The sequence below is a fragment of the Oncorhynchus nerka genome, linkage group LG1 (assembly GCF_034236695.1).
Source record: "Oncorhynchus nerka isolate Pitt River linkage group LG1, Oner_Uvic_2.0, whole genome shotgun sequence".
Lineage (NCBI taxonomy): Eukaryota > Metazoa > Chordata > Actinopteri > Salmoniformes > Salmonidae > Oncorhynchus > Oncorhynchus nerka.
The window spans coordinates 25004342-25028852 of NC_088396.1; the positions used below are offsets into that span (position 1 = coordinate 25004342).

General features: G+C 45.2%; 1 protein-coding gene across 1 annotated transcript in view; it reads left to right on the forward strand.

Annotated features, from left to right (window-relative positions):
* Positions 1-24511, forward strand: part of LOC115126135 (collagen alpha-1(IV) chain-like) — a 74043-nt gene that overhangs the window by 31580 nt on the left and 17952 nt on the right. The window contains exons 2-32 of the mRNA XM_065017384.1: positions 4207-4266; positions 7229-7318; positions 7525-7569; positions 7791-7835; positions 7958-8020; positions 8170-8223; positions 8435-8461; positions 8614-8688; positions 10193-10255; positions 10413-10448; positions 10593-10631; positions 10872-10967; positions 11192-11227; positions 11346-11399; positions 11495-11530; positions 11702-11746; positions 11876-11908; positions 13604-13664; positions 13792-13827; positions 13967-14113; positions 14280-14366; positions 14507-14590; positions 14827-14897; positions 15304-15495; positions 15614-15782; positions 15902-15994; positions 16102-16304; positions 16389-16821; positions 17044-17133; positions 17236-17388; positions 17516-17614. Coding sequence (XP_064873456.1) covers positions 4207-4266; positions 7229-7318; positions 7525-7569; positions 7791-7835; positions 7958-8020; positions 8170-8223; positions 8435-8461; positions 8614-8688; positions 10193-10255; positions 10413-10448; positions 10593-10631; positions 10872-10967; positions 11192-11227; positions 11346-11399; positions 11495-11530; positions 11702-11746; positions 11876-11908; positions 13604-13664; positions 13792-13827; positions 13967-14113; positions 14280-14366; positions 14507-14590; positions 14827-14897; positions 15304-15495; positions 15614-15782; positions 15902-15994; positions 16102-16304; positions 16389-16821; positions 17044-17133; positions 17236-17388; positions 17516-17614 — 2815 coding nt within the window. The remainder of the gene's footprint in view (positions 1-4206; positions 4267-7228; positions 7319-7524; positions 7570-7790; positions 7836-7957; positions 8021-8169; positions 8224-8434; positions 8462-8613; positions 8689-10192; positions 10256-10412; positions 10449-10592; positions 10632-10871; positions 10968-11191; positions 11228-11345; positions 11400-11494; positions 11531-11701; positions 11747-11875; positions 11909-13603; positions 13665-13791; positions 13828-13966; positions 14114-14279; positions 14367-14506; positions 14591-14826; positions 14898-15303; positions 15496-15613; positions 15783-15901; positions 15995-16101; positions 16305-16388; positions 16822-17043; positions 17134-17235; positions 17389-17515; positions 17615-24511) is intronic.

A 24511-nucleotide genomic window follows, 5' to 3' on the forward strand; every position in this document is an offset into this window, starting at 1 on the left:
GCCATGGTGGCAAAGTAAATACAATATAGCAAGTAAAACACTGGAATGGTAGATTTGCAGTGGAAGAATGTGCAAAGTAGAAATAAAAATAATGGGGTGCAAAGGAGCAAAATAAATAAATAAATACAGTAGGGAAAGAGGTAGTTGTTTGGGCTAAATTATAGGTGGGCTATGTACAGGTGCAGTAATCTGTGAGCTGCTCTGACAGTTGGTGCTTAAAGCTAGTGAGAGAGATAAGTGTTTCCAGTTTCAGAGATTTTTGTAGTTCGTTCCAGTCTTTGGCAGCAGAGAACTGGAAGGAGAGGTGGCCAAAGAAAGAATTGGTTTTGGGGGTGACCAGAGAGAAATACCTGCTGGAGCGCGTGCTACAGGTGTGTGATGCTATGGTGACCAGTGAGCTGAGATAAGGGGGGACTTTACCTAGCAGGGTCTTGTAGATGACATGGAGCCATTGGGTTTGGCGACGAGTATGAAGCAAGGGCTAGCCAACGAGAGCGTACAGGTCGCAATGATGGGTAGTATATGGGGCTTTGGTGACCAAACGGATTGCACTGTGATATACTGCATCCAATTTGTTGAGTAGGGTATTGGAGGCTATTATGTAAATGACATCGCCGAAGTCGAGGATTGGTAGGATGGTCAGTTTTACAAGGGTATGTTTGGCAACATGATTGAAGGATGCTTTGTTTGCGAAATAGGAAGTCAATTCTAGATTTAACTTTGGATTGGAGATGTTTGATGTGGGTCTGGAAGGAGAGTTTACAGTCTAACCAGACACCTAGGTATTTGTAGTTGTCCACGTATTCTAAGTCAGAGCCGTCCAGAGTAGTGATGTTGGACAGGCGGGCAGGTGCAGGCAGCGATCGGTTGAAGAGCATGCATTTAGTTTTACTTTTATTTAAGAGCTATTGGAGGCCACGGAAGGAGAGTTGTATGGCATTGAAGCTTGTCTGGAGGGTTGTTAATACAGTGTCCAAAGAGGGGCCAGAAGTATACAGAATGTCGTCTGGGTAGAGGTGGATCAGAGTCTCACCAGCAGCAAGGGCGAGACCCTCCGATTTGACACACTGAACTCTATCAGAGAAGTAGTTGGTGAACCAGGCGAGGCAGTCATTTGAGAAACCAAGGCTGTCGATGAGGATGTGGTGATTGACAGAGTCGAAAGCCTTGGCCAGATCAATGAATACGGCTGCACAGTAATGTTTCTTATCGATGGTGGTTAAGATATCGTTTAGGACCTTGAGCGTGGCTGAGGTCCACCCATGACCAGCTCTGAAACCAGATTGCATAGCAGAGAAGGTATGGTGAGATTCGAAATGGTCGGTAATCTTTGTTGACCTGGCTTTCGAAGACCTTAGAAAGGCAGGGTAGGATAGATATAGGTCTGTAGCAGTTTGGGTCAAGAGTGTTCCCCCCTTTGAAGAGGGGGATGACCGCAGCTGCTTTCCAATCTGTGGGAATCTCAGACGACACGAAAGAGAGGTTGAACAGGCTAGTAATAGGGGTGGCAACAATTTCGGCAGATAATTTTAGAAAGAAAGGGTCCAGATTGTCTAGCCCGGCTGATTTGTAGGGGTTCAGATTTTGCAGCTCTTTCAGAACATCAAATCAAATCAAATCAAATCAAATGTTATTTGTCACATACACATGGTTAGCAGATGTTAATGCGAGTGTAGCGAAATGCTTGTGCTTCTAGTTCCGACAATGCAGTGATAACCAACAAGTAATCTAACTAACAATTCCAAAACTACTGTCTTATACACAGTGTAAGGGGATAAGGAATATGTACATAAGGATATATGAATGAGTGATGGTACAGAGCAGCATACAGTAGATGGTATCGAGTACAGTATATACATATGAGATGAGTATGTAGACAAAGTAAACAAAGTGGCATAGTTAAAGTGGCTAGTGACATAAGAATGCAGTCGATGATCTAGAGTACAGTATATACATATGCATATGAGATGAATAGTGTAGGGTAAGTAACATTATATAAGGTAGCATTGTTTAAAGTGGCTAGTGATATATTTACATCATTTCCCATCAATTCCCATTATTAAAGTGGCTGGAGTTGGGTCAGTGTCAATGACAGTGTGTTGGCAGCAGCCACTCAATGTTAGTGATTGCAATCAGCTGACTGGATTTGGGCGAAGGAGAAATGGGGAAGGCTTGGGCGAGTTGCTGTGGGGGGTGCAGTGCTGTTGACCGGGGTAGGAGTAGCCAGGTGGAAAGCATGGCCAGCCGTAGACAAATGCTTATTGAAATTCTCAATTATAGTGGATTTATCAGTGGTGACAGTGTTTCCTATCTTCAATGCAGTGGGCAGCTGGGAGGAGGTGTTCTTATTCTCCATGGACTTTACAGTGTCCCAGAACATTTTTGGTGTTAGTGTTGCAGGAAGCAAATTTCTGCTTGAAAAAGCTAGCCTTGGCTTTTCTAACTGCCGGTGTATAATGGTTTCTAGCTTCCCTGAACAGCTGCATATCACAGGGGCTGTTCGATGCTAATGCAGAACTCCATAGGATGTTTTTGTGTTGGTTAAGGGCAGTCAGGTCTGGGGAGAACCAAGGGCTATATCTGTTCCTGGTTCTAAATTTCTTGAATGGGGCATGCTTATTTAAGATGGTTAGGAAGGCATTTAAAAAATAACCAGGCATCCTCTACTGACGGGATGAGATCAATATCCTTCCAGGATACCCCGGCCAGTTCGATTAGAAAGGCCTGCTCACTGAAGTGTTTCAGGGAGCGTTTGACAGTGATGAGTGGAGGTCGTTTGACCGCTGACCTATTACGGATGCAGGCAATGAGACAGTGATCGCTGAGATCTTGGTTGAAGACAGCAGAGGTGTATTTAGAGGGCAAGTTGGTTAGGATGATCTCTATGAGAGTGCCCGTGTTTAACGCTTTGGGGAGGTACCTGGTAGGTTCCTTGATAATTTGTGTGAGATTGAGGGCATCAAGCTTAGATTGTAGGATGGCTGGGGTGTTAAGCATGTTCCAGTTTAGGTCGCCTAGCAGCACGAGCTCTGAAGATAGATGGGGGGCAATCAGTTCACATATGGTGTCCAGAGCACAGCTGGGGGCAGAGAGTGGCCTATAGCAGGCGGCAATGGTGAGAGACTTGTTTTTAGAGAGGTGGATTTTTTAAAGTAGAAGTTCAAATTGTTTGGGTACAGACCTGGATAGTAAGCCTGCAGAGTTCTGTCCATCTTTGCAGTAGATTGCAACACCGCCCCCTTTGGCAGTTCTATCTTGTCTGAAAATGTTGTAGTTTGGGATGAAAATTTCAGAATTTTTGGTGGTCTTCCTAAGCCAGGATTCAGACACAGCTAGAACATCCGGGTTGGCAGAGTGTGCTAAAGTAGTGAATAAAACAAACTTAGGGGGAGGCTTAACATGCATGTTAACATGCATGAAACCAAGGCTATTACGGTTACAGAAGTCATCAAAAGGGAGCGCCTGGGGAATAGGAGTGGAGCTAGGCACTGTAGGGCCTGGATTCACCTCTACATCGCCAAAGGAACAGAGGAGGGAGTAGGATAAGGGTACGGCTAAAAGCAATAAGAATTGGTCGCCTAGAACGTTTGGAACAGAGAGTAAAAGGAGGTTTCTGGGGGCGATAAAATAGCTTCAAGGTATAATGTACAGACAAAGGTATGGTAGGATGTGAATACAGTGGAGGTAAACCTAGGTATTGAGTGATGATGAGAGAAATATTGTCTCTAGAAACGGAGGGAATAATGGAGGGAAGAGAGCAGAGATGGGGTACAGGCCAGTTCCCTGGCTCTAGTCCCTGGCGAGAGTAAGAGGGAGAGAGGGCTGAGAGAGTAGTGAGGCCAGCTGGTAAACTGTCATGTGGGTAACTCCCTGGTAGGGTTGCTGCAGGAGAGCTGCCCCAAAGCTGCAAAGCAAATGGCAACAGTTACCACCACTATAGCCTTTCTTATCATTTGATCTGATCAAATGAATGATTCTGGTTTATGTTGTGTGTGTGTGTGTGTGTGTGTTTATGTTAGTGTCAGTGTTCCCACTGGCAGGAGAGCTAAATGCTGTAAAATAAAGCAGAGGGCGTTGGAAAACTAGGGGTGATCAGCTGGGGGGATTATGTTGCCCTCTAGTGGTGTAAAATGGTCTCAGTCTATTGATCACTAATGCCGTTGACTGTAAAGTAGATTGATTGCTAATTCCTCTCTCTCTCTGTAGGGGTGTTCTGGGTCATCGTGCGGTGGAAAATGTGACTGCAGTGGAGTAAAAGGAGAAAAGGTAAGCATTCTGTCCATCACTCGGCAGGGTAGCCTAGTGGTTAGAGTGTTGGACTAGTAACTGGAAGGTTGCAAGTTCAAGCCCCTGAGCTGACAAGGTACAAATCTATCGTTCTGCCCCTGAACTGGCAGTTAACCCATTGTTCCTAGGCTGTCATTGAAAATAAGAATTTGTTCTTAACTTACTTGCCTAGTTAAATAAAGGAAAAATAAACTCCATTGTCTACCAGTTTCACATTGCTCTTGTTTTCTTCACACCATATCTCTTTCACCTACTCACTCATCCTGAGATTCCCACCTACAAACTACAGATTCCACAATCCCTGTTAGGCACAAAGTGGCGAAAGGGACGTTTCTTATGGTACAGTATGCATACATTTTTGGATGTCCGTCATCCATTTCGTATGATATGTTACGAATTACACATAGCTAGGTGGCTAACCTCAGCTAGGTGGCTAACCTCAGTGTGGCTAACCTCAGCTAGGTGGCTAACCTCAGCGAGGCTAGTAGTTATGGGTTAGGGTTAGAGGAAGGGTTAGCTAACATGCTAAGTAGTTGCAAAGTAGCTAAAAAGTAGCAAGTAGTTCAAGTTCAAATGCAAAAAAATTCAACATGCAACTTTTTGGGTTCCTAGATGTTTGCGTTCTCCCCATGTCATAGGCCACCATCCTCCCGACCTACTTAATTCCTTTAGTTTTTGGCGTAAGCAACCTCCTGCCTTATGTAACCATACCAAACGTAACATATTATACTAATTTGTGTGTCACAGCTGTACATTTACTATGTTAGGAATAGTATGAGTCGAGGCAGGTCAGTCTAGTCCTTGGTGGAAAACGGCGAAACGGAAGACCGACACGGAGCAGGAATCAGGCGGAATTAGAGCATGTCCAGACACACAGCTGGGCTGAGGCCGCATTCCCACCGGACCGAACAATCTCCCACTCGCTTTTGAAAGAGTATCACACTGTTACAGTACATCCAGCAATCAGTGGTTTAAAATTGTGGTTAGAAGTTTCTAAGACACTTGAAGACAAAGTCTGCACACTGCCTGTCTTATCTCAAAGTAACAATGACACACTCAGTTCCATCTCCACCCTCTCAGGGATTCAAAAAAACCTATTATGTAGCTGTTACTGCATGTATTGACTCACATTAGAGCCTAGCAACAGTGTCTTATCTACCCTGCATGTGTAGCCTTAAGCTCTCAAGATGACTCACTGTTTTAGAAACAGTAGCCACACAGACATACCACAGAGGAGCTGTGTGTTCTCTGGACCCAGGCCTTTACTGACTGTCTGACAGACTGCGCCTGGTGAAGTCATACCTCATGTCTGTTGAAAGGTGTTGAAGCCTGGCAAACCAACCGCTGTTTTAATTCTCCCTGCATAGTTTCGCTGTGATGATATGACTTCCTGCCGCCCACGATCGGAGTTCTCTTCCCTTGGGGACTGGCCCGTGTCCTGGTTCTCATGGCCCAAAATTTAATGTTCAACTTCAAACCTCGTGTGAGCTTTAGAAATAGAGGGATATGGGAGGGGGATGGAAAGAGAAAGGCAGGAGGTCAAGAGAGTAAGACAGTCAGAAACACACACAGAAAAAAGGGCTCCAAAAACCACTGCTTTTCCACTCCTCACCCACCTCCTTCTAGCTCCCTCTCTCTCACTTTTGGCAGCAGAAAATGTACTTTTAACAAAAATATATATGCAACAATTTAAAAGATTATACTGTTACAATTCATATAAGGAAATAAGTCAATTAAAATAAATTCATGATGCCCTAATCTATGGATTTCATATGACTGGGAATACAGATATGTATCTGTTAGTCACAGATACCTTAAAAAATAGGTAGGGGCGTGGATCCGAAAACCAGTCACTACCTCGTGTGACTAACGTGCCGTGCTGCATGAGGCAAATCTCCTTCACACAGAGTTGATCAGGCTGTTGATTGTAGCCTGTGTAATGTTGTCCCACTCCTCGTAAATGGCTGTGCGAAGTTGCTGGTTATTGGCGGGAACTGGAACACACTGTCATACACGTCGATCCAGAGCATCCTTAACATGCTCAATGGGTGGCAAATCTGGTGACTATACAGGCCATGGAAGAACTGGGACATTTTCAGCTTCCAGGAATTGTGTACATATCCTTGCAACATGGGGCCATGCATTGCCATGCTGAAACACAAGGTGATGGCAGAGGACGAATGGCACGACAATGGGACTCAGGATCTCGTCACGGTATTGCTCTGTATTCAAATTGCCGTTGATAAAATGCCATTGTGTATGCCTGTCCATACCATAAACCCTACTGCCACCATGGTGCACTGTGTTCACAGCGTTGACTTCAGCAAACTGCTCGCCCGCATGACGCCATACACCCACGGTCTGCGGTTGTAAGGCCGGTTGGGCGTACTGCTAAATAATCTAAAAGGACGTTGGAAGCGGCTTATAGTAGAGAAATGAAAATGTAATTTATCTAGCAACAGCTCTGGTGGACATTCCCGCAGTCAGCATTCCAATTGCACGCGCCATCAAAACTTGAGATATCTGTGGCGTTGTGTGATGATAAAAGCTTTTGGTGTGTATGGATAATTTCAGGGATCTTTTATTTCAGCTCATGAAACATGGGACCAACGCTTTACATGTTGCGTTTATATTTTTGTTCAGTGTTCAATGGGTGAGGGCAGACTACATGGCCCCGTGAAAGAACAGTAGCTTCATCTAGTGGCAGATAGAAGGAACACATGAAGCAATCACTACTGACAAGCTGCTGCTGTCTCATCAATCCCCTTCATATATTTTTCTAATCATAATTTGTTTAACCCCACTTGCCTGTAGGCACAGATCTAGGATCAGCTTACCTTACTTAAACCCTAAACTCAACCATGATTCTGAAAAACATAGATCAGCATCTATACGATTAACTTCATTCGAATCTGTTCAACCTGCTTTGTGTGTCCTGTAGGGTGAGCGGGGGTTTCCTGGTCTCCAAGGCAACATGGGGTTCCCGGGCATGCAGGGCAATGAGGGGCCCGCCGGGCCGATGGGCCCTAAGGTGAGTGTCAGCTCCAGACCACACCCCTTCAGAGTTTCCCCAACCCACCAGGAGACCTTACTTGGGACAGTATAATGTGATTTACTATGCTTATATTACATGCATGTATAACACATACACATTCATCATTTTATTTACAAAAAAAATGTGTTATGTCACTTCTATGTTGTCTTAATGTCACATCCATGTCACTTGTCTCTTCCCAGGGAGAATATGGCGAGTCTGGAACTCCTGGAATGAAAGGAACACGTGTAAGTACAATAACGCTATCAGAGCAGACCTCTCCTAGTCTGGAAACCAGTTTTTACTTTCTTACAGCATTTTGGCTTTTGCCTGGACTACCTTGAACAGCATATAACTTCATATTACTGGATTTATGTGATTCTGCCTTCTTATTGTAATGCAATTACTTGTATTCAAAGTAATCTGCTAAATGGCTCAAATATAAATACTGTGTTGTGGTGTCTTGCAGGGATCTAATGGTTTGTCAGGCTTCCCAGGAAATCCAGGGCTACCGGTACGTTCTGTTAATTCCTGTAAACCATAACTTCACATGCAAGTAGTTTTGACTGTTTAGGCCATGTGTCCTACCTCACAAATGTCTTACCTGTCCTTGTGTGTCCTGCCTCTCCCCCACAGGGTATCCCCGGACAAGACGGCCCCCCTGGATCGTCAGGTATCCCAGGGTGCAACGGAACAAAGGTGAGTCATTTGTTTGGTATCAACTCTCTGCTGTTACACACCTGTGTAGGAACTGACTTAATAATTCCTGTTATTTATGCACTTCTACCTAACCATGCTGTCTCAACCCTGTCTTCAGTGTGAACTGATGTCTCTTGTCTGTGTTCCAGGGAGATCGAGGGACAGATGGACAGCCTGGGTTCCCTGGTCTACAGGGTCCTCCTGTAAGCGCTCTGCCCCATCAACATTACCAACATGGTCACAGTATTTACTTCAACGCTGCCACAGACTTCACCTTAGACCAGTATTTCATACTAGACCTAAATCAATTAACAGAATAAAAGGCACTAGACTGAAAGATGTTATAATAAGCTCTTAATAAAATGTGTTTATCATTCAATCGGGCGAGATTTACAACTCTATCTCTCTCCTCAGGGTATCCCTGGGCTAATGGGAATGAAAGTAAGTTAAAACCGAGGACTTTTACATCCTAAATAAAGTACATTTCAGTGTTAAAAGGTATGGAAGCATCATAAGACATCTATTAAAACATTGTTGATGGGCCCTGTGTGTAGTGTATCAGTCTCTAACCTGTCTCTGTCTGTCTCTCTCAGGGAGACCCAGGTGGTGTTTTAGGAATCATCCCACTGAAAGGAGATAAAGGATTCCCTGGAACACCTGGTTTACCGGTACGTACAGTGCCTTCAGAAAGTTTTCAGACCCCTTGACCTTTTCCACATTTTGTTAAGTTACAGCCTTAATCTAAAATGTATTAGATTGTTTTTCCCCTTATCAATCTACACACAATAGCCCATAATGACAAAGCAAAAACTAGGATTTTATACATTTTTGGTAATTTATAAAAAATCTAAAACTGAAATATCACATTTACATAAGTATTCAGTCCCTTTACTCAGTTATTTGTTGAAGCACCTTTGCAATCAATTACAGCATCAAGTCTTCTTGAGTATGACTCTATAAGCTTGGCACACCTGTATTTGGGGAGTTTCTCCCATTTTCCTCTGCAGATCCTCTCAAGCTCTGTCAGGTTGGATGGGGAGTGTTGCTGAACAGCTATATTCAGGTCTCTCCAGAGATGTTTGATCATGTTCAAGTCCGGGCTCTGGCTGGGCCACTCAAGGACATTCAGAAACTTGTCCCAAAGCCACTCCTGGGTTGTCTTGGATGTGTGCTTAGGCTCATTGTACTGTTGGAAGGCGAACCTTCGCTCTAGTCTGATGTCCTGAGCGCTCTGGAGCAGGTTTTCATCAAGGATCTCTCTCTACTTTGCTCTGTTCATCTTTGCCTTGATCCTGAATCGTCTCCCAGTCCCTGCCGCTGAAAAACATCCCCACAGCATGATGCTGCCACCACCGCGCTTCACCGTAGGGATGGTGCCAGGATTCCTCTAGAAGTGACGCTTGGCATTCAGGACAAAGAGTTCAATCTTTGTTTCATCAGACCAGAGAATCTTGTTTCTCATGGTCTGAGAGTCTTTAGGTGCCTTTTGACAAACTCCAAGCTGGCTGTCATTTGCCTTTTACTGAGGAGTGTCTTCCGTCTGGCCACTCTACCATAAAGGCCTGATTGGTGGAGTTCTGCAGAGATGGTTGTCCTTCTGGAAGTTTCTCCCATCTCCACAGAGGAACTCTAGCGCTCTGTCAGACTGACCATCGGGTTCTTGGTCACCTCTCTGACCAAGCGCCTTCTCCCTCGATTGCTCAGTTTAGCTGGGAGGCGGGCTCTAGTAAGAGTCTTGGTGGTTCCAAACTTGTGTTCTTGGGTACCAAAACATTTCTGCATTACTGAAGGTCCCCAAGTTGCAGAAACATTGCAAGGATGATCAATGGAAACAGGATGCACCTGAGCTCAGTTTCAAGTCTCATAGCAATGGGTCTGAATACTTATGTAAATAAGGTATTTCTGTCTTTTATAATGAATAAATATGCAAACATTTCTAAAAACCTGTTTTCGCTTTGTCATAATGGGGTATTGTGTGTAGATTGCTGAGGATTTGTATTTATTTAGTCTATTTTAGAATAATGCTGTAACGTAACAAAATGTGGAATAAGTCAAGGGGTCTGAGTACTTCCCGAAGGCACTGTATGTGTGTGCGTGCTTGTGATTGTATGTGTGCGCGCGTGCCTGACAACAACTTGCTTATACAGAATATTCATCCTTTCTTTCCTACAGGGACCTAATGGCCCCTCAGGACCCGAAGGCCCCCCAGGAAACCAGGGATCAGACGGACCCAGAGTGAGCGACCACTCTAACACTGGGCCAACACAGGATCACTTAGACTTAAATGATACCCAATTCTATGATACCTTATTCTCACTACTTTTGTGAAGAATGTTAACATTTAGGATGATATTGTCTTTAGAACACGGACTATATTCCTCTTTCCCTTTAGGGTTTCCCTGGCATACCTGGCCCCCCAGGAGAAAAGGTAGGCTTGTTGTCAATTATCTTCTAATAATAGGCCAAAGTTTCCACCTATTGTACTTTATATTGTTGTTCATCCAATCAGAATGCTCTCATTTGTGATGTTCAATAAGTTGTCTCAGTAATGACGTTGGCCTTCTCTCTCCAGGGTGACCGGCTGTCATTCCAGAGTGAGAAGGGAGACAAGGTGAAACACACGTTCATGTTCACAACATCTTTATAAAGAGTTAATAAGCAATTATTTAGCCATAATAAATCAGTTGTAAACAGTTCTAAAATCCTTCCTTCACCATTGAGGGACAGATTTGGTCCCTATCTCCCTTCACCTCCTCTTCTTCCAGGACAAAGCCCTCTGCCTTTCCACTCTATATAGTTTTCTTTGTTCCCGTTTCTGATCCGTACCCTTGGTATTTCCCTCTCCTGATAGGGTGCACAAGGGCTCCGTGGTCCCCCTGGCCCCCCTGGACTCCCGTCACAGGAAGCGGGAGGAAATACCGTCACTCATTTCCTCCCTGGACCACCGGTACCCAGCTCTTTATAATCAATTATAATAATGGACGATGACGACTTACTTTGACCAAAGCCCTTGAATCCTTCATGGAGCATAGGCCACTGACGAATGTCCTCCATCTCATTCTGTTAACACATCTATGGGTATCAATGGATGGATGGATGAATGGTTTGATGAATGGATGAAGGGAAAGTAGGTCTGCCTCCTTACTAAAGGTGTTTGTATCTGTCCTTCAGGGTCAGAGAGGCGAGACAGGAGACAGAGGAGACAAAGTGAGTGTTTTAGTATTTTTCAACTTGTTCTTACATGAAATGACATTACAGTACATGAAGTAAATATTTTGATGACCATTATGAGTAACATTGATGTAATTTCCATTTTTGTCTGCAGGGTTCTTGCATTCTAAACGGGGTCAAGGGTGAACAAGGCTCACCAGGACCAAGGGTGAGTGAAGATGATCACATTGCAATATTTTATTGAAGAAAAACAACATTATTTGCTTTCATGGAAGAACTGAGTTTCTGTGTCTTGGATTTCAGGGAAAACCTGGCAAAGATGGCGACAATGGATTTAAGGTATAGAGTCATACACGTATACACCTAGTCTCTCACACCACCCTCTTGTATTTCTCTCTCTCATTATGTCTGTCACTGTCCTTCTCTCGCTCTCTCTTGGGGTTTTGTCTCAGTAGTTCAGTTGTTTGATGTCTTTGTCCTGATCATTGTGATGTGCCTGTTGTCATACAGGGAGAGAGAGGCTTTCCTGGCGGCCCTGGATACCATGGAACACCGGTAACTACGCAACCATTTATACTGTACCTGTCAAAACCTGTACAAACCTGTCATATGCTTATTAGAAATTATCTCTGATTTACCTTTCAGTTCTGAGGCTAATAAAATGGACATCTCTCTGTGTTCTAGGGTGAAAAAGGAGAGAAAGGACCTCCAGCATATGTAAGTACTGTCTCTGCATACTGTATACCAGTGGTTCCCAAACATGTTTGGCCCACGACCCCATTTTGATATCTGAAAATGATCATGACCCCACCCATGTGAAAACAAATGATGTAATTAACAGCCCATGTTTACTTTTTTAATTAGGGCTTATGGCAGTCAATTGTAAAACATTCTAACAGTATTTCTGATCTGAGAAACTGATTGTCTTCTTAACTCACCATCATATACTTTGAAGGTGGGGCTATGACAGTCAATTGCATATTAGTCTGACATAAAATAAATTATCTCACCACCACTAATGAGATGAGTGTGCATGTCGCATCTGAGCTTCTGAAGGTCAGGGGGCGTGGTCGCACCTCATCTCTCCTGTCACATCCAACCTGGATCGCTATAAGTTTTTAATGCAGACGAGAGCACTGAATCAGCGTACCATGAGTTTTAATGCTCGGAGGGAAACGGCATCGTATTCCCTTTGAGTCAGGAACCAAAACTCCTCAATAGTGACCCGTGAATCTATTGTCTGCAGCATTCGGTCACATGACAGCTAGATCAGCTGTTGGATTTTACTTACCGGCATGTCACCTGAGCCAGGATCACCGTCAAACGGATTTATCTGATTCTGTCACTCATCTGTAGAATGTTGTATTTCCCCTGCATGCTTGCATTCAGTTCGTTCAGTATCCCAAATACTGTATGTCGTTGCATAGGCAAAGATAAACATTTTATTGTCATTACACAGAAAGTCCATTTTTTCACATCCATTGCGAATGACTACAGTTCCTCTCTCAATTTGAAAAATCTTTCCAACACTCTCCCTCAATAACCATCAAGACTCAATATGAAATAGAACATTGTCATTCTCTGATCCCATATCTCCATATAGTGGGTGTATCATACAATGCATCCATATGGTAGAGGGAGACCCATTCATTTTTTAAATTTCACCTTTATGGCCTTCAAGGTAGGCCAGTTGAGAACATAACTAGAGTGAAGAGGCCTGCCCGCCGTCCCGTGATAGATGGAGCCCCATCTTTGCAAAAGCTCACCACTCTATCCCATGAAATCAGTTTTTCGTCACTATAGCACTCTGCGTCTCGGCCCACACAGCTAACGTCCATTTGGAGAGCATATGGTGGGGAGTTTGAGTCATTCAGTCAGTTTCCTCTTGATTGCTAGCATCAATTTTTAGTTTCACAGTGTTATCTTACAAATGTATTGATGTGAGTTTCTGTTCCTCTACCCCCCCCCCCCACATTGTTTTCACCATATCAATAGCAGCCGGTAATATCAAAATATCTTCAATAGTGTGTGGTTTCATAGCATTGCAGGCTTAGCCATTCACCGTGGTAATGATTCAAGGGCAATGGTCAAGTGCGGCACTTTCCCACAATATAAGGGTGCTGTCTCATTGAATTTTTACTTTTAGATTTGAATCATTTTCATTTTCATATCAGGCAACCCCTAGTTTAGGAAGCTCTGCTCTGTTCGCTTTCTCTGTAAACGTGCTTAATGGTCTCAACACCTCTATCTAACTTTGGTACATTTGGGTGCAATTCCCTTTTCTTACCACCAGATGTCACCATACAATCTTTGAAAGCGTTATTCTTAAATAGTGTAGTAATATATGAGTCTGGTATGCAGGGTGATGGACATTTTATATTTGTATACATTTTTGTTTTCTGTGATTTTAAGGTTGATAGTGCTCCTGGCTCTCCCGGCCCCCCTGGTCTCCCGGGATTACAAGGAGAAAGAGGTACAGTGCACCCCACCACCACCTTTTATAAATCTACACTGTTTATGTTATTACACCAGCATCCATAGAAGAATGCACACTAAGGTTCTATGTACCACCAACTGTCAATTTTTCCTCTGTCTGAAAGGTTTCCCTGGTCTTCAAGGAGACCTTGGTCCACCAGGTAAGAGAACAAAAACACACCCATCAAGTGATCAGTGCATTCTTTGAAACTTGGTCATATTTTACATCCTCTCTGTCATGTAGTGTGTTAGTTGACATCCTCAAACCTCACTGTGTGCCTCCTCTGTGGTGTATCTTAGGCAGTCTTATTGAAGGACCTCCCGGAGAGAAGGGCCAACCAGGAGAGATTGGTCAGAAGGGAGACAGGGGTGCAGATGGGGACTCTCTCACAGGAAAGCCTGGACACGATGGATCCGTCGGACCCCCTGGTCCTCCCGGACCTCCTGGTAGGTACATTTTACACATGCATAGTGTGACCTTTGTCATTCTGGAGTCATGTAGCTGATTTATACATATAGCGCCGGAGTCTTTTAAGTGCCTCAGTGTTACCTTTGATGTCTCACTTTTACCACCTCTCTCTGTATGCGTATGTGTGTTGTGCTTTCTGTATAGGTGATGAGCCATGTGATCCAGCCCTTGAGAAGGGACCACCCGGACCCCCCGGCCCACCAGGACTACAGGGGGAGTTGGGACAGAAAGGTAAGGAGAGGAGATGGTGAGACTTGGTCATTTCATATAGTGCAGTTGAGAAGTTGACTTTGCTAGCGAGTCATCTCATCCCACGCCGTCACCTACCTGTTATTTCTATACTGTAAACTTGTGTTGCGTTGTACCTTCAGGTGATCAGGGAGACACGTGTGTGCAGTGTGAAGCCTTCGGGCCCCCTGGACTCCCTGGTCCACAGGGGCCTAAAGGACTGCAAGGTGAGGTGACCCACACTATTGAATGAATCATAAATTGAGATTACATGTACAGCATTGAAACCTTTTGGTGCCATTGATTTCAGCAAGTGATTGGCGCTAAGATTGAGTTTCACATCTTCAGCCCGTATCTCAGGTTAAGATCCTGACCCTAGGGCCTATATTAATCCGCCTCCACACTCTTTCCTATGAGATGGTGTTGATGTGTTTGATTGAGAGGTGTGGTTCGTCTCCTGTAGGATATCCTGGAGCAGCAGGCACTAAAGGAGACACGGGCCTGCCTGGACCTACTGGGCCTGATGGAAGCCCCGTGAGTTATCTTCATCACATTACTCATTCCTCTAATAGAACATGATGAAGACCATTACGGTGGAAATGTTGCGTCACTATAGCTCCATGAAGATCAAGATCCTTATTTGTGTGTAACAAGTAGTCAGAGGACGTTCACATTTCAAGTTTTATTAGTCGTATGTAAAATGAAATGCTGACTTCCAGGTACCTTCTCGACAATGCAACAGCAATTAGAAATAATAAAAGACAAGAATATGAACATAAAGTAAATGGCTGAGTAGAATAGACTACATTGTTTAGCATAAGTATAATACAGGAAGGCACAATTTATAGTGCAATATTGACACGTCATTGCTATGTATGTTTGTCTAGTAGTTTTCTAATAAAATAGATTGTTGATTAATCCTGCTGTCTCCTCTCCTCAGGGTAATTACGGTACTCCTGGGTTGATCGGGGCTCCAGGAGCCCATGGTGAGCCTGGAGATATCTACGTGGCTTCAGGGCTGAAGGGTGACAAAGGAGGGTCTGGCTTCGTGGGCACACGAGGACTGCCAGGTGTGGATGGACTGCCAGGGAAAGCTGGACTACCCGGCCTGCCCGGACCCAAAGGAGAACCTGTAAGTGTGTGCACACATGCGTGCATGTGTTTCAGCCATCACTTTAAAGCTTGCAGCATCTACGCTCATGCAGTGATGTAGTCACTCATCCCTCTCTATCTCTGATCTCTGCCTACAGGCCCAAGATGGCATCAAGGGGGACCGTGGTCTGGATGGGGAACATGGGATCACTGGACCCCCAGGAGAGAGGGGTCCTCCTGGTGTACCAGGGTTTGGCCGACAGGGGGAGCCTGGAGAGAAGGGTACATCTGGCCAAGGAGGCCGACCTGGAATCCCTGGACAACCAGGTGGGTGTGCAGCTGCAGATGAAGCTATAGATGCAGCTTCATACATACATACATACATACATACATTCAGGTATAAGGAGCCTATGACCATGTGTATCTACTCTCTCCCTACGTGACAGGAGTGAAAGGTGAACCAGGAAAAGGTGTGAGTTCACCTGGACCCCAGGGCACCCCTGGACCTCGAGGAGAATCTGGCATACGTGGACTACAAGGTGAGGATCAGCTTTGTGTTTATATGTATTGGTATAGCTTGTGGTAGGCTATGGTCCTGCATGGCCCTGTACAGCTCATCATGAACATCTTCTCCATCCCTACCCAGGTGACCGAGGACCTCATGGAGACCCAGGAATTCCAGGATTCCCAGGACAGAAAGGTGACACAGGTGCACCTGGCATGGGATTCTCAGGACCACCTGGACCTAAAGGATATTCTGGAGCTCCAGGAGCCACTGGGTTGCCAGGAGAGCCTGGAAGACCTGGACAGGATGGTTTCTCTGGAATATCGGGCACACCTGGTCCAAAGGTGGGTGTTTTATATGTGTGTCTTTGCTTCACTTCCTGTTGTTTCAAACTCCACAACCAACCAATCTTCTACTGTCCTCTCTAGGGTGAGCCAGGTAGGGGTCTACCTGGACCTAAAGGTGCTCAGGGTCCTGCCGGAGTGACAGGTTTCCCTGGAGAGAAAGGCAACCTTGGTCTACCTGGCATTCCCGGACAAGAGGGACACACAGGACCACCTGGAGCTCAGGGCATCAAAGGTGACCACGGCCCCCCTGGTCAGCATGGTGGCACAGGACCCCCTGGACCCCCTGGAGCAGGAGAACCTGGTGCCCCTGGACCCATGGGACCCCCTGGAGAGTCAGGCCTCTTCGGTCATGATGGTGTGAAGGGTGATAAGGGTTTGCCTGGCTCTCCTGGTCTGGACATGCCCGGCCCTCAGGGAGAGAAGGGAGACTCAGGATTACCTGGACTTTCTGGTTCCAAAGGGTTTCCAGGACGAACAGGCCCCGCCGGCAGAGATGGATTCCCTGGGGGGGCAGGTGAGACTGACATGCCTCAGAACAGTATAGGAGGTCTGATGTAACTGGAAGGACATTGACACATGTTGAATGGACAAGTCTGTGTTGATTGCTGTTGAATTGAAAGAGCATTTGGTGAAATTGAGAAGCTTTGACCTTCAATACTTTGTAAGCTCTGACCTTCAATACTCAGATCTTTTTCCATTCCATTTTCATTTATTTGTTGATGTGTGTGTTTCCCAGGCCCCAAGGGAGAGATGGGAGTCATGGGAACACCTGGAACACCAGGATATCAGGGTCCATCTGGGAACCCTGGAAGTCCAGGACTGAGAGGTGAGACAGTAGAACTACAGGCTCTGCACTTCTAGAATACCCATCAGTGTGTTTTACACCACTATACTATTACATCTCTCACAACTCATTTCTTTCTCTCAGGTGACCCTGGTATCTCTGGGCCAAGGGGGGAGTTCGGTGAGAATGGACCCAAAGGAGAGAGGGGAGAGCCAGGTCTCCAGGGCCCTGCTGGCAACATGACTGACGTTGACATGGAGCACATGAAGGGCGAGAAAGGAGACCTCGGGGATCCAGGTATAGAACATGAACATGGCCCATCCTACTGCGCTGTATGTCTGTGTCAGATGATTCGTTCAAATGGTATTTTCAAACCGTCACTGTGAATAGTTTAGTTGTGCTAAATCCCACTTTTTCTCATTAGGTGACCCTGGATACACGGGAGAGAAGGGTTATCCAGGACAGCCTGGAGTACCTGGTATGCCAGGAAAGGATGGAGAGCCCGGTACACCTGGTCAGCCAGGTAAGTCACCTGCGTAGGCTTCGCACCACCCCTCGGTTTATCGGGAATGGTCCAAAATTGTATACTACCTAGTCTGAAAGTATGTATTTGTCTTGCACAATATACAGTATACACTGCCTTCTGAAAGAATTCATGACCCTTGATTTATTCCACATTTTGTTGTGTTACAGCCCGAATTTAAAATTGATTAAATATATTTTTTTCTTACCCATCTACACACAATATCCATCCCATAATGAGAAAGTGAAAACATGTTTTTTGACATTTTAGCAAATATATTAAAAATGAAATACAGAAATATCTCATGTACATAAGTTTTCACACCCCTTTGCTATGACAAAATTGAGCTCAGGTGCATCAAATTTCCTTTGATCATTCTTGAGATGTCGCTACAACTTGATTCCACCTGGGGCGAATTAAAATGTTTGGACAGGATTTAGAAAGAAACACACCTGTCTATATAAGGTCCCACAGTTGACAGTGCATGTCAGAGCAGAAACTATACCAAGTCCAATAAACTGTCAGTATAGCTGCAAGATAGATGTGTGATTTAGTGTTTAACATTTCCAAGAGCACAGTGGTGTCCATGGAAAAAATATGGAACCACCCAGACTCTGCCTAGAGCAGTCTCTACTAGAGGTCGACAGATTATGATTTTCCATGCCAATACCGGACCAAAAAAGCCGATACCGATTAATCGGCCGATTTGTATTTATTTATTTGTAATAATGACAATTACAACAATACCGAATGAACACTTTTAACTTAATATAATACATCAATAAAATCAATTTAGCCTCAATTTTTATTTTTAATTTTACCTTTATTTCACCAAGCAAGTCAGTTAAGAACACATTCTTATTTTCAATGACGGCCTGGGAACAGTGGGTTAACTGCCTGTTCAGGGGCAGAACGACAGATTTGTACTTTGTCAGCTCGGGGGTTTGAACTCGCAACCTTCCGGTTACTAGTCCAACGCTCTAACCACTAGGCTACGCTGCCGCCCCGATAAATAAATAATGAAACATGTTCAATTTGGTTTAAATAATGCAAAAACAAAGTGTTGGAGAAGAAAGTAAAAGTGCAATATTTGCCATGTAAGAAAGCTAACGTTTAAGTTCCTTGCTTAGAACATGAGAACATATGAAAGCTGGTGGTTCCTTTTAACATGAGTCTTCAATATTCCCAGGTAAGAAGTTTTAGGTTGCTCCTCCCTGGGCTCGAACCAGCAACACAACGACAACAGCCACCATCGAAGCAGCGTTACCCATGTAGAGCAAGGGAAACAACCACTCCAAGGCTCAGAGTGAGCGAGTGACGTTTGAAATGCTATTAGCGCGCGCTAACTAGCTAGCCATTTCGCATCGATTACACCAGCCTCATCTCGGGAGTTGATAGGCTTGAAGTCATAAAAAGCGCAATGCTTGACGCACAACGAAGAGCTGCTGGCAAAACACACGAAAGTGCTGTTTGAATGAATGTTTACGCGCCTGCTTCTGCCTACCACCGCTCAGTCAGATACTTGTATGCTCAGTCATATTATACGCAACGTATGACACGCTAGATAATATCTAGTAATATCATCAACCATGTGTAGTTAACTAGTGATTATGATTGATTTTTAGTTTTTTTATAAGATAAGTTTAATGCTAGCTAGCAACTTCCCTTGGCTTACTGCATTCGCGTAACAGGCAGTCAGTCTCCATGAGAGGCAGGTGGTTAATTGTGTTGGACTAGTTAACTGTAAGGATGCAAGATTGGATCCCCCGACCTGACAAGATGAAAATCTGTCGTTCTGCCCCTGAACGAGGCAGTTAACCCACTGTTCCTAGGCCGTCATTGAAAATAAGAATGTGTTCTTAACTGACTTGCCTAGTTAAATAAAGATTAAATAAAGCTGTAAACAAAACACAAAAAAATATCGGCAAAATCGGTGTGCCAAAAAAACGAACTTGAAATCGGCCCCAAATAATCGGCAATTCCGATTAATCGGTCGACCTCTAGTCTCTACAGCACTTCACCAATCTGGGCTTTATGGGAGAGTGGTCAGATGGAAGCCACTCCTGAGAAAAAAGGCATGACAGCGCGCCTGGAGTTTGCAACAAGGCATGTGAAAGACTCAGAAAGAGTCAAAAGATAATGTGGTCTGATGAGACCCAAATTGAAATATTTGGTCTGAATGCAAAGCATTATATCTGGAGATAACCAGGCACAACTCATCACCAGTCTAACACACGCACGAGGAGGCTAAAACAGACTTTCCTCCGTCGCGACATCCCTCTAAGGCCTGCTAGCTGTCTGAATCGCCGTGTCTCCAGCCAGCTCAGCCACTCACTGGACCACTATGATCACTCGGCTACACATGCCTCTCCCTAATGTCAATATGCCTTGTCCATTGCTGTCCTAGAGGCTCTAGCCCTGCTCAATATGCCTTAACCAACTGTTTAGTTCCACCTCCCACATATGCGGTGACATTACCTTGTTTAAACGTCTCTAGAGACAATATTTCTCTCATCATTACTCAATGCCTAGGTTTACCTCCAATGTACTCTCTTCCTACCATACATTTGTCTGTACATTATGCCTTGAATCTATTCTATTGCGCCCAGAAACCTGCTCCTTTTACTCTCTGTTCCAAACGTACTAGATGATCTTCCTCTGTTCCTCTGGTGATGTAGAGGTTAACCCAGGCCCTGCAGTGCCTAGCTCCACTCATATTCCCCAGATGATCTCATTTGTTGACTTCTGTAACTTTAAAAGCCTTGGTTTCATGCATGTTAACATTAGAAGCCTCCTCCCTAAGTTTGTTTTATTCACTGCTTTAGCACACTGCCAACCCGGATGTCCTAGCCGTATCTGAATCCTGGCTTAGGAAGAACCCCAGAAATGTTCATCCCAAACTATAACATTTTCTGACAAGATAGAACTGCCAAAGGGGGCGGTGTGGCAATCTACTGCAGAGATAGTAAGACAGAACTCTGCAGGCTATCCAGGTCGGTACCCAAACAATTTTAACTTCTACTTTAAAAAATCCACCTTTCCAGAAACAAGTCTCTCACCGTTGCCGCTTCATATAGACCACCCTCTGCCCCCAGCTGTGCCCTCGACACCATATGTGACTTGATTGCTCCCAATTTATCTTCAGAGTTCGTGCTGCTAGGTGACCTAAACTGGGACATGCTTAACTTCTTGCGTGGAGCCATGCCGGATCCGGTAGCGTAATCATAGCCTCAAGCTCAATACCATAACGCAACGTTAACTATTCATGAAAATCGCAAATGAAATGAAATTAATATGCTAACTCTCAAGCTTAGCCTTTTGTTAACAACACTGTCATCTCAGATTTTCAAAAATATGCTTCTCAAGCATAGGAAACTAGCATTTGTGTAACAGTACTGATAGCTAGCGTAGCATTTAGCGTTAGCATCAGCAGGAAACATTTTCACAAAAACCAGCAAAAACATTCAAATAAATCATTTACCTTTGAAGAACTTCGGATGTTTTCAATGAGGAGACTCTCAGTTAGATAGCAATGTTCACTTTTTCCTGAAAGATTTTTTGTGCAGGAGAAATCGGTCCGTTTGGTGCGTCACGTTTGGCTACCAAAAAAAACCGAATATTTAGTTATCCAAACGCCGAACTTTTTTCCAAATTAACTCCATAATATCGACTGAAACATGGCAAACGTTGTTTAGAACCAATCCTCAAGGTGTTTTTCACATATCTCTTCAATGATGCACACTTCCAGGAATGATACTTCTCTGTCTGTATCACATGGTAAAATTATTGCCACTGAGAGTTACGCACCAACGTAGACAAAGGACACCGGACGGGCCCCTGGCAAATGTAGTCTCTTATGGCCAATCTTCCAATGATATGCCTACAAATACGTCACAATGCTGCAGACATCTTGGAGGAACGGCAGAGCGCATAAGCTCGTTCACAGCATATTCACAGCCATATAAGGAGTAAAATGGAAAACAGAGCCTCAAAAATCCTGCTCATTTCCTGTTTGAAGTTGCATCTTGGTTTCGCCTGTAAGATCAGTTCTGGGGCACTCACAGATAATATCTTTGCAGCTTTGAAAACGTCAGAGTGTTTTCTTTCCAAAGCTGGCAATTATATGCATAGTCGAGCATCTTTTTGTGACAAAATATTGCGCTTAAAACGGGCACGTTTTTTAAATCCAATAATGAAATAGCGCCCCCCTAGCTTCAACTGGTTAACACCCCGGCCATCCTACAATCTAAGCTAGATGCCCTCAATCTCACACAAATTGTCAATGAACCCTCCAGGTACAACCCCCAAATCCGTAAACACAGGCACCCTCATAGATATCATCCTGACCAACTTGCCCTCCAAATACACCTCTGCTGTTTTCAATCAGGATCTCAGCAATCACTGCCTCATTGCCTGCATCCGTAATGGGTCTGCGGTCAAACAACCACCCCTCATCACTGTCAAACGCTCCCTAAAACACATCAGCGAGCAGGCCTTTCTCATCCCGTCAGTAGAGGATGCCTGGTTATTATTTAAAAGTGCCTTCCTCACCATAGCATGTCCATTTAAAAAAAATAGAACCCGGAACAGATATAGCCTTTAGTTCTCTCCAGACCTGACTGCCCTTGACCAGCACAAAAACATCCTGTGGCGTTCTGCATTAGCATCGAATAGCCCCCGTGATATGCAACTTTTCAAGGAAGTTAGGAACCAATATACACAGGCAGTTAGGAAAGCTAAAGCTACCTTTTTCAAGCAGAAATGTGCACAAACTCAAAAACGTTCTGGGACGCTGTAAAGTCCATGGAGAATAAGAGCACCTCCTCCCAGCTGCCCACTGCACTGAGGCTAGGAAACACTGTCACCACCGATAAATCCACTATAATTGAGAATTGCAATAAGCATTTTTCTACGGCTGGCCATGCTTTCCACCTGGCTACCCCAACCCCGGTCAACAGCCCTGCACCCCCCATAGCAACTCGCCCAAGCCTACCCCATTTCTCCTTCACCCAAATCCAGATAGCTGATGTTCTGAAAGAGCTGCAAAATCTAGACCCCTACAAATCAGCTGGGCCAGACAATCTGGACCCTCTCTTTCTAAAATGATCTGCTTAATTTCTTGCAACCCCTATTACTATTACTAGCCTATTACCTCTCTTTCGTATCGTCTGAGATCCCCAAAGACTGGAAAGCTGCCGTGGTCATCCCCCTTTTCAAAGGGGGAGACACTCCAGAACCAAACTGATACAGACCTATATTTACATTTACATTTAAGTCATTTAGCAGACGCTCTTATCCAGAGCGACTTACAAATTGGTGCTTTCACCTTATGACATCCAGTGGAACAGCCACTTTACAATAGTGCATCTAGGTCTTTTAAGGGGGGGGGAGAAGGATTACTTTATCCTATCCTAGGTATTCCTTAAAGAGGTGGGGTTTCAGGTGTCTCCGGAAGGTGGTGATTGACTCCGCTGTCCTGGCGTCGTGAGGGAGTTTGTTCCACCATTGGGGGGCCAGAGCAGCGAACAGTTTTGACTGGGCTGAGCGGGAACTGTACTTCCTCAGTGGTAGGGAGGCGAGCAGGCCAGAGGTGGATGAACGCAGTGCCCTTGTTTGGGTGTAGGGCCTGATCAGAGCCTGGAGGTACTGAGGTGCCGTTCCCCTCACAGCTCCGTAGGCAAGCACCATGGTCTTGTAGCGGATGCGAGCTTCAACTGGAAGCCAGTGGAGAGAGCGGAGGAGCGGGGTGACGTGAGAGAACTTGGGAAGGTTGAACACCAGACGGGCTGCGGCGTTCTGGATGAGTTGTAGGGGTTTAATGGCACAGGCAGGGAGCCCAGCCAACAGCGAGTTGCAGTAATCCAGACGGGAGATGACAAGTGCCTGGATTAGGACCTGCGCCGCTTCCTGTGTGAGGCAGGGTCGTACTCTGCGGATGTTGTAGAGCATGAACCTACAGGAACGGGCCACCGCCTTGATGTTATTTGAGAACGACAGGGTGTTGTCCAGGATCACGCCAAGGTTCTTAGCGCTCTGGGACGAGGACACAATGGAGTTGTCAACCGTGATGGCGAGATCATGGAACGGGCAGTCCTTCCCGGGAGGAAGAGCAGCTCCGTCTTGCTGAGGTTCAGCTTGAGGTGATGATCCGTCATCCACACTGATATGTCTGCCAGACATGCAGAGATGCGATTCGCCACCTGGTCGTCAGAAGGGGGAAAGGAGAAGATTAATTGTGTGTCGTCTGCATAGCAATGATAGGAGAGACCATGTGAGGTTATGACAGAGCCAAGTGACTTGGTGTATAGCGAGAATAGGAGAGGGCCTAGAACAGAGCCCTGGGGGACACCAGTGGTGAGAGCACGTGGTGAGGAGACGGATTCTCGCCACGCCACCTGGTAGGAGCGACCTGTCAGGTAGGACGCAATCCAAGCGTGGGCCGCGCCGGAGATGCCCAACTCGGAGAGGGTGGAGAGGAGGATCTGATGGTTCACAGTATCGAAGGCAGCCGATAGGTCTAGAAGGATGAGAGCAGAGGAGAGAGAGTTAGCTTTAGCAGTGCGGAGCGCCTCCGTGATACAGAGAAGAGCAGTCTCAGTTGAATGACTAGTCTTGAAACCTGACTGATTTGGATCAAGAAGGTCATTCTGAGAGAGATAGCGGGAGAGCTGGCCAAGGACGGCACGTTCAAGAGTTTTGGAGAGAAAAGAAAGAAGGGATACTGGTCTGTAGTTGTTGACATCGGAGGGATCGAGTGTAGGTTTTTTCAGAAGGGGTGCAACTCTCGCTCTCTTGAAGACAGGAGGGACGTAGCCAGCGGTCAGGGATGAGTTGATGAGCGAGGTGAGGTAATGGAGAAGGTCACCGGAGATGGTCTGGAGAAGAGAGGAGGGGATA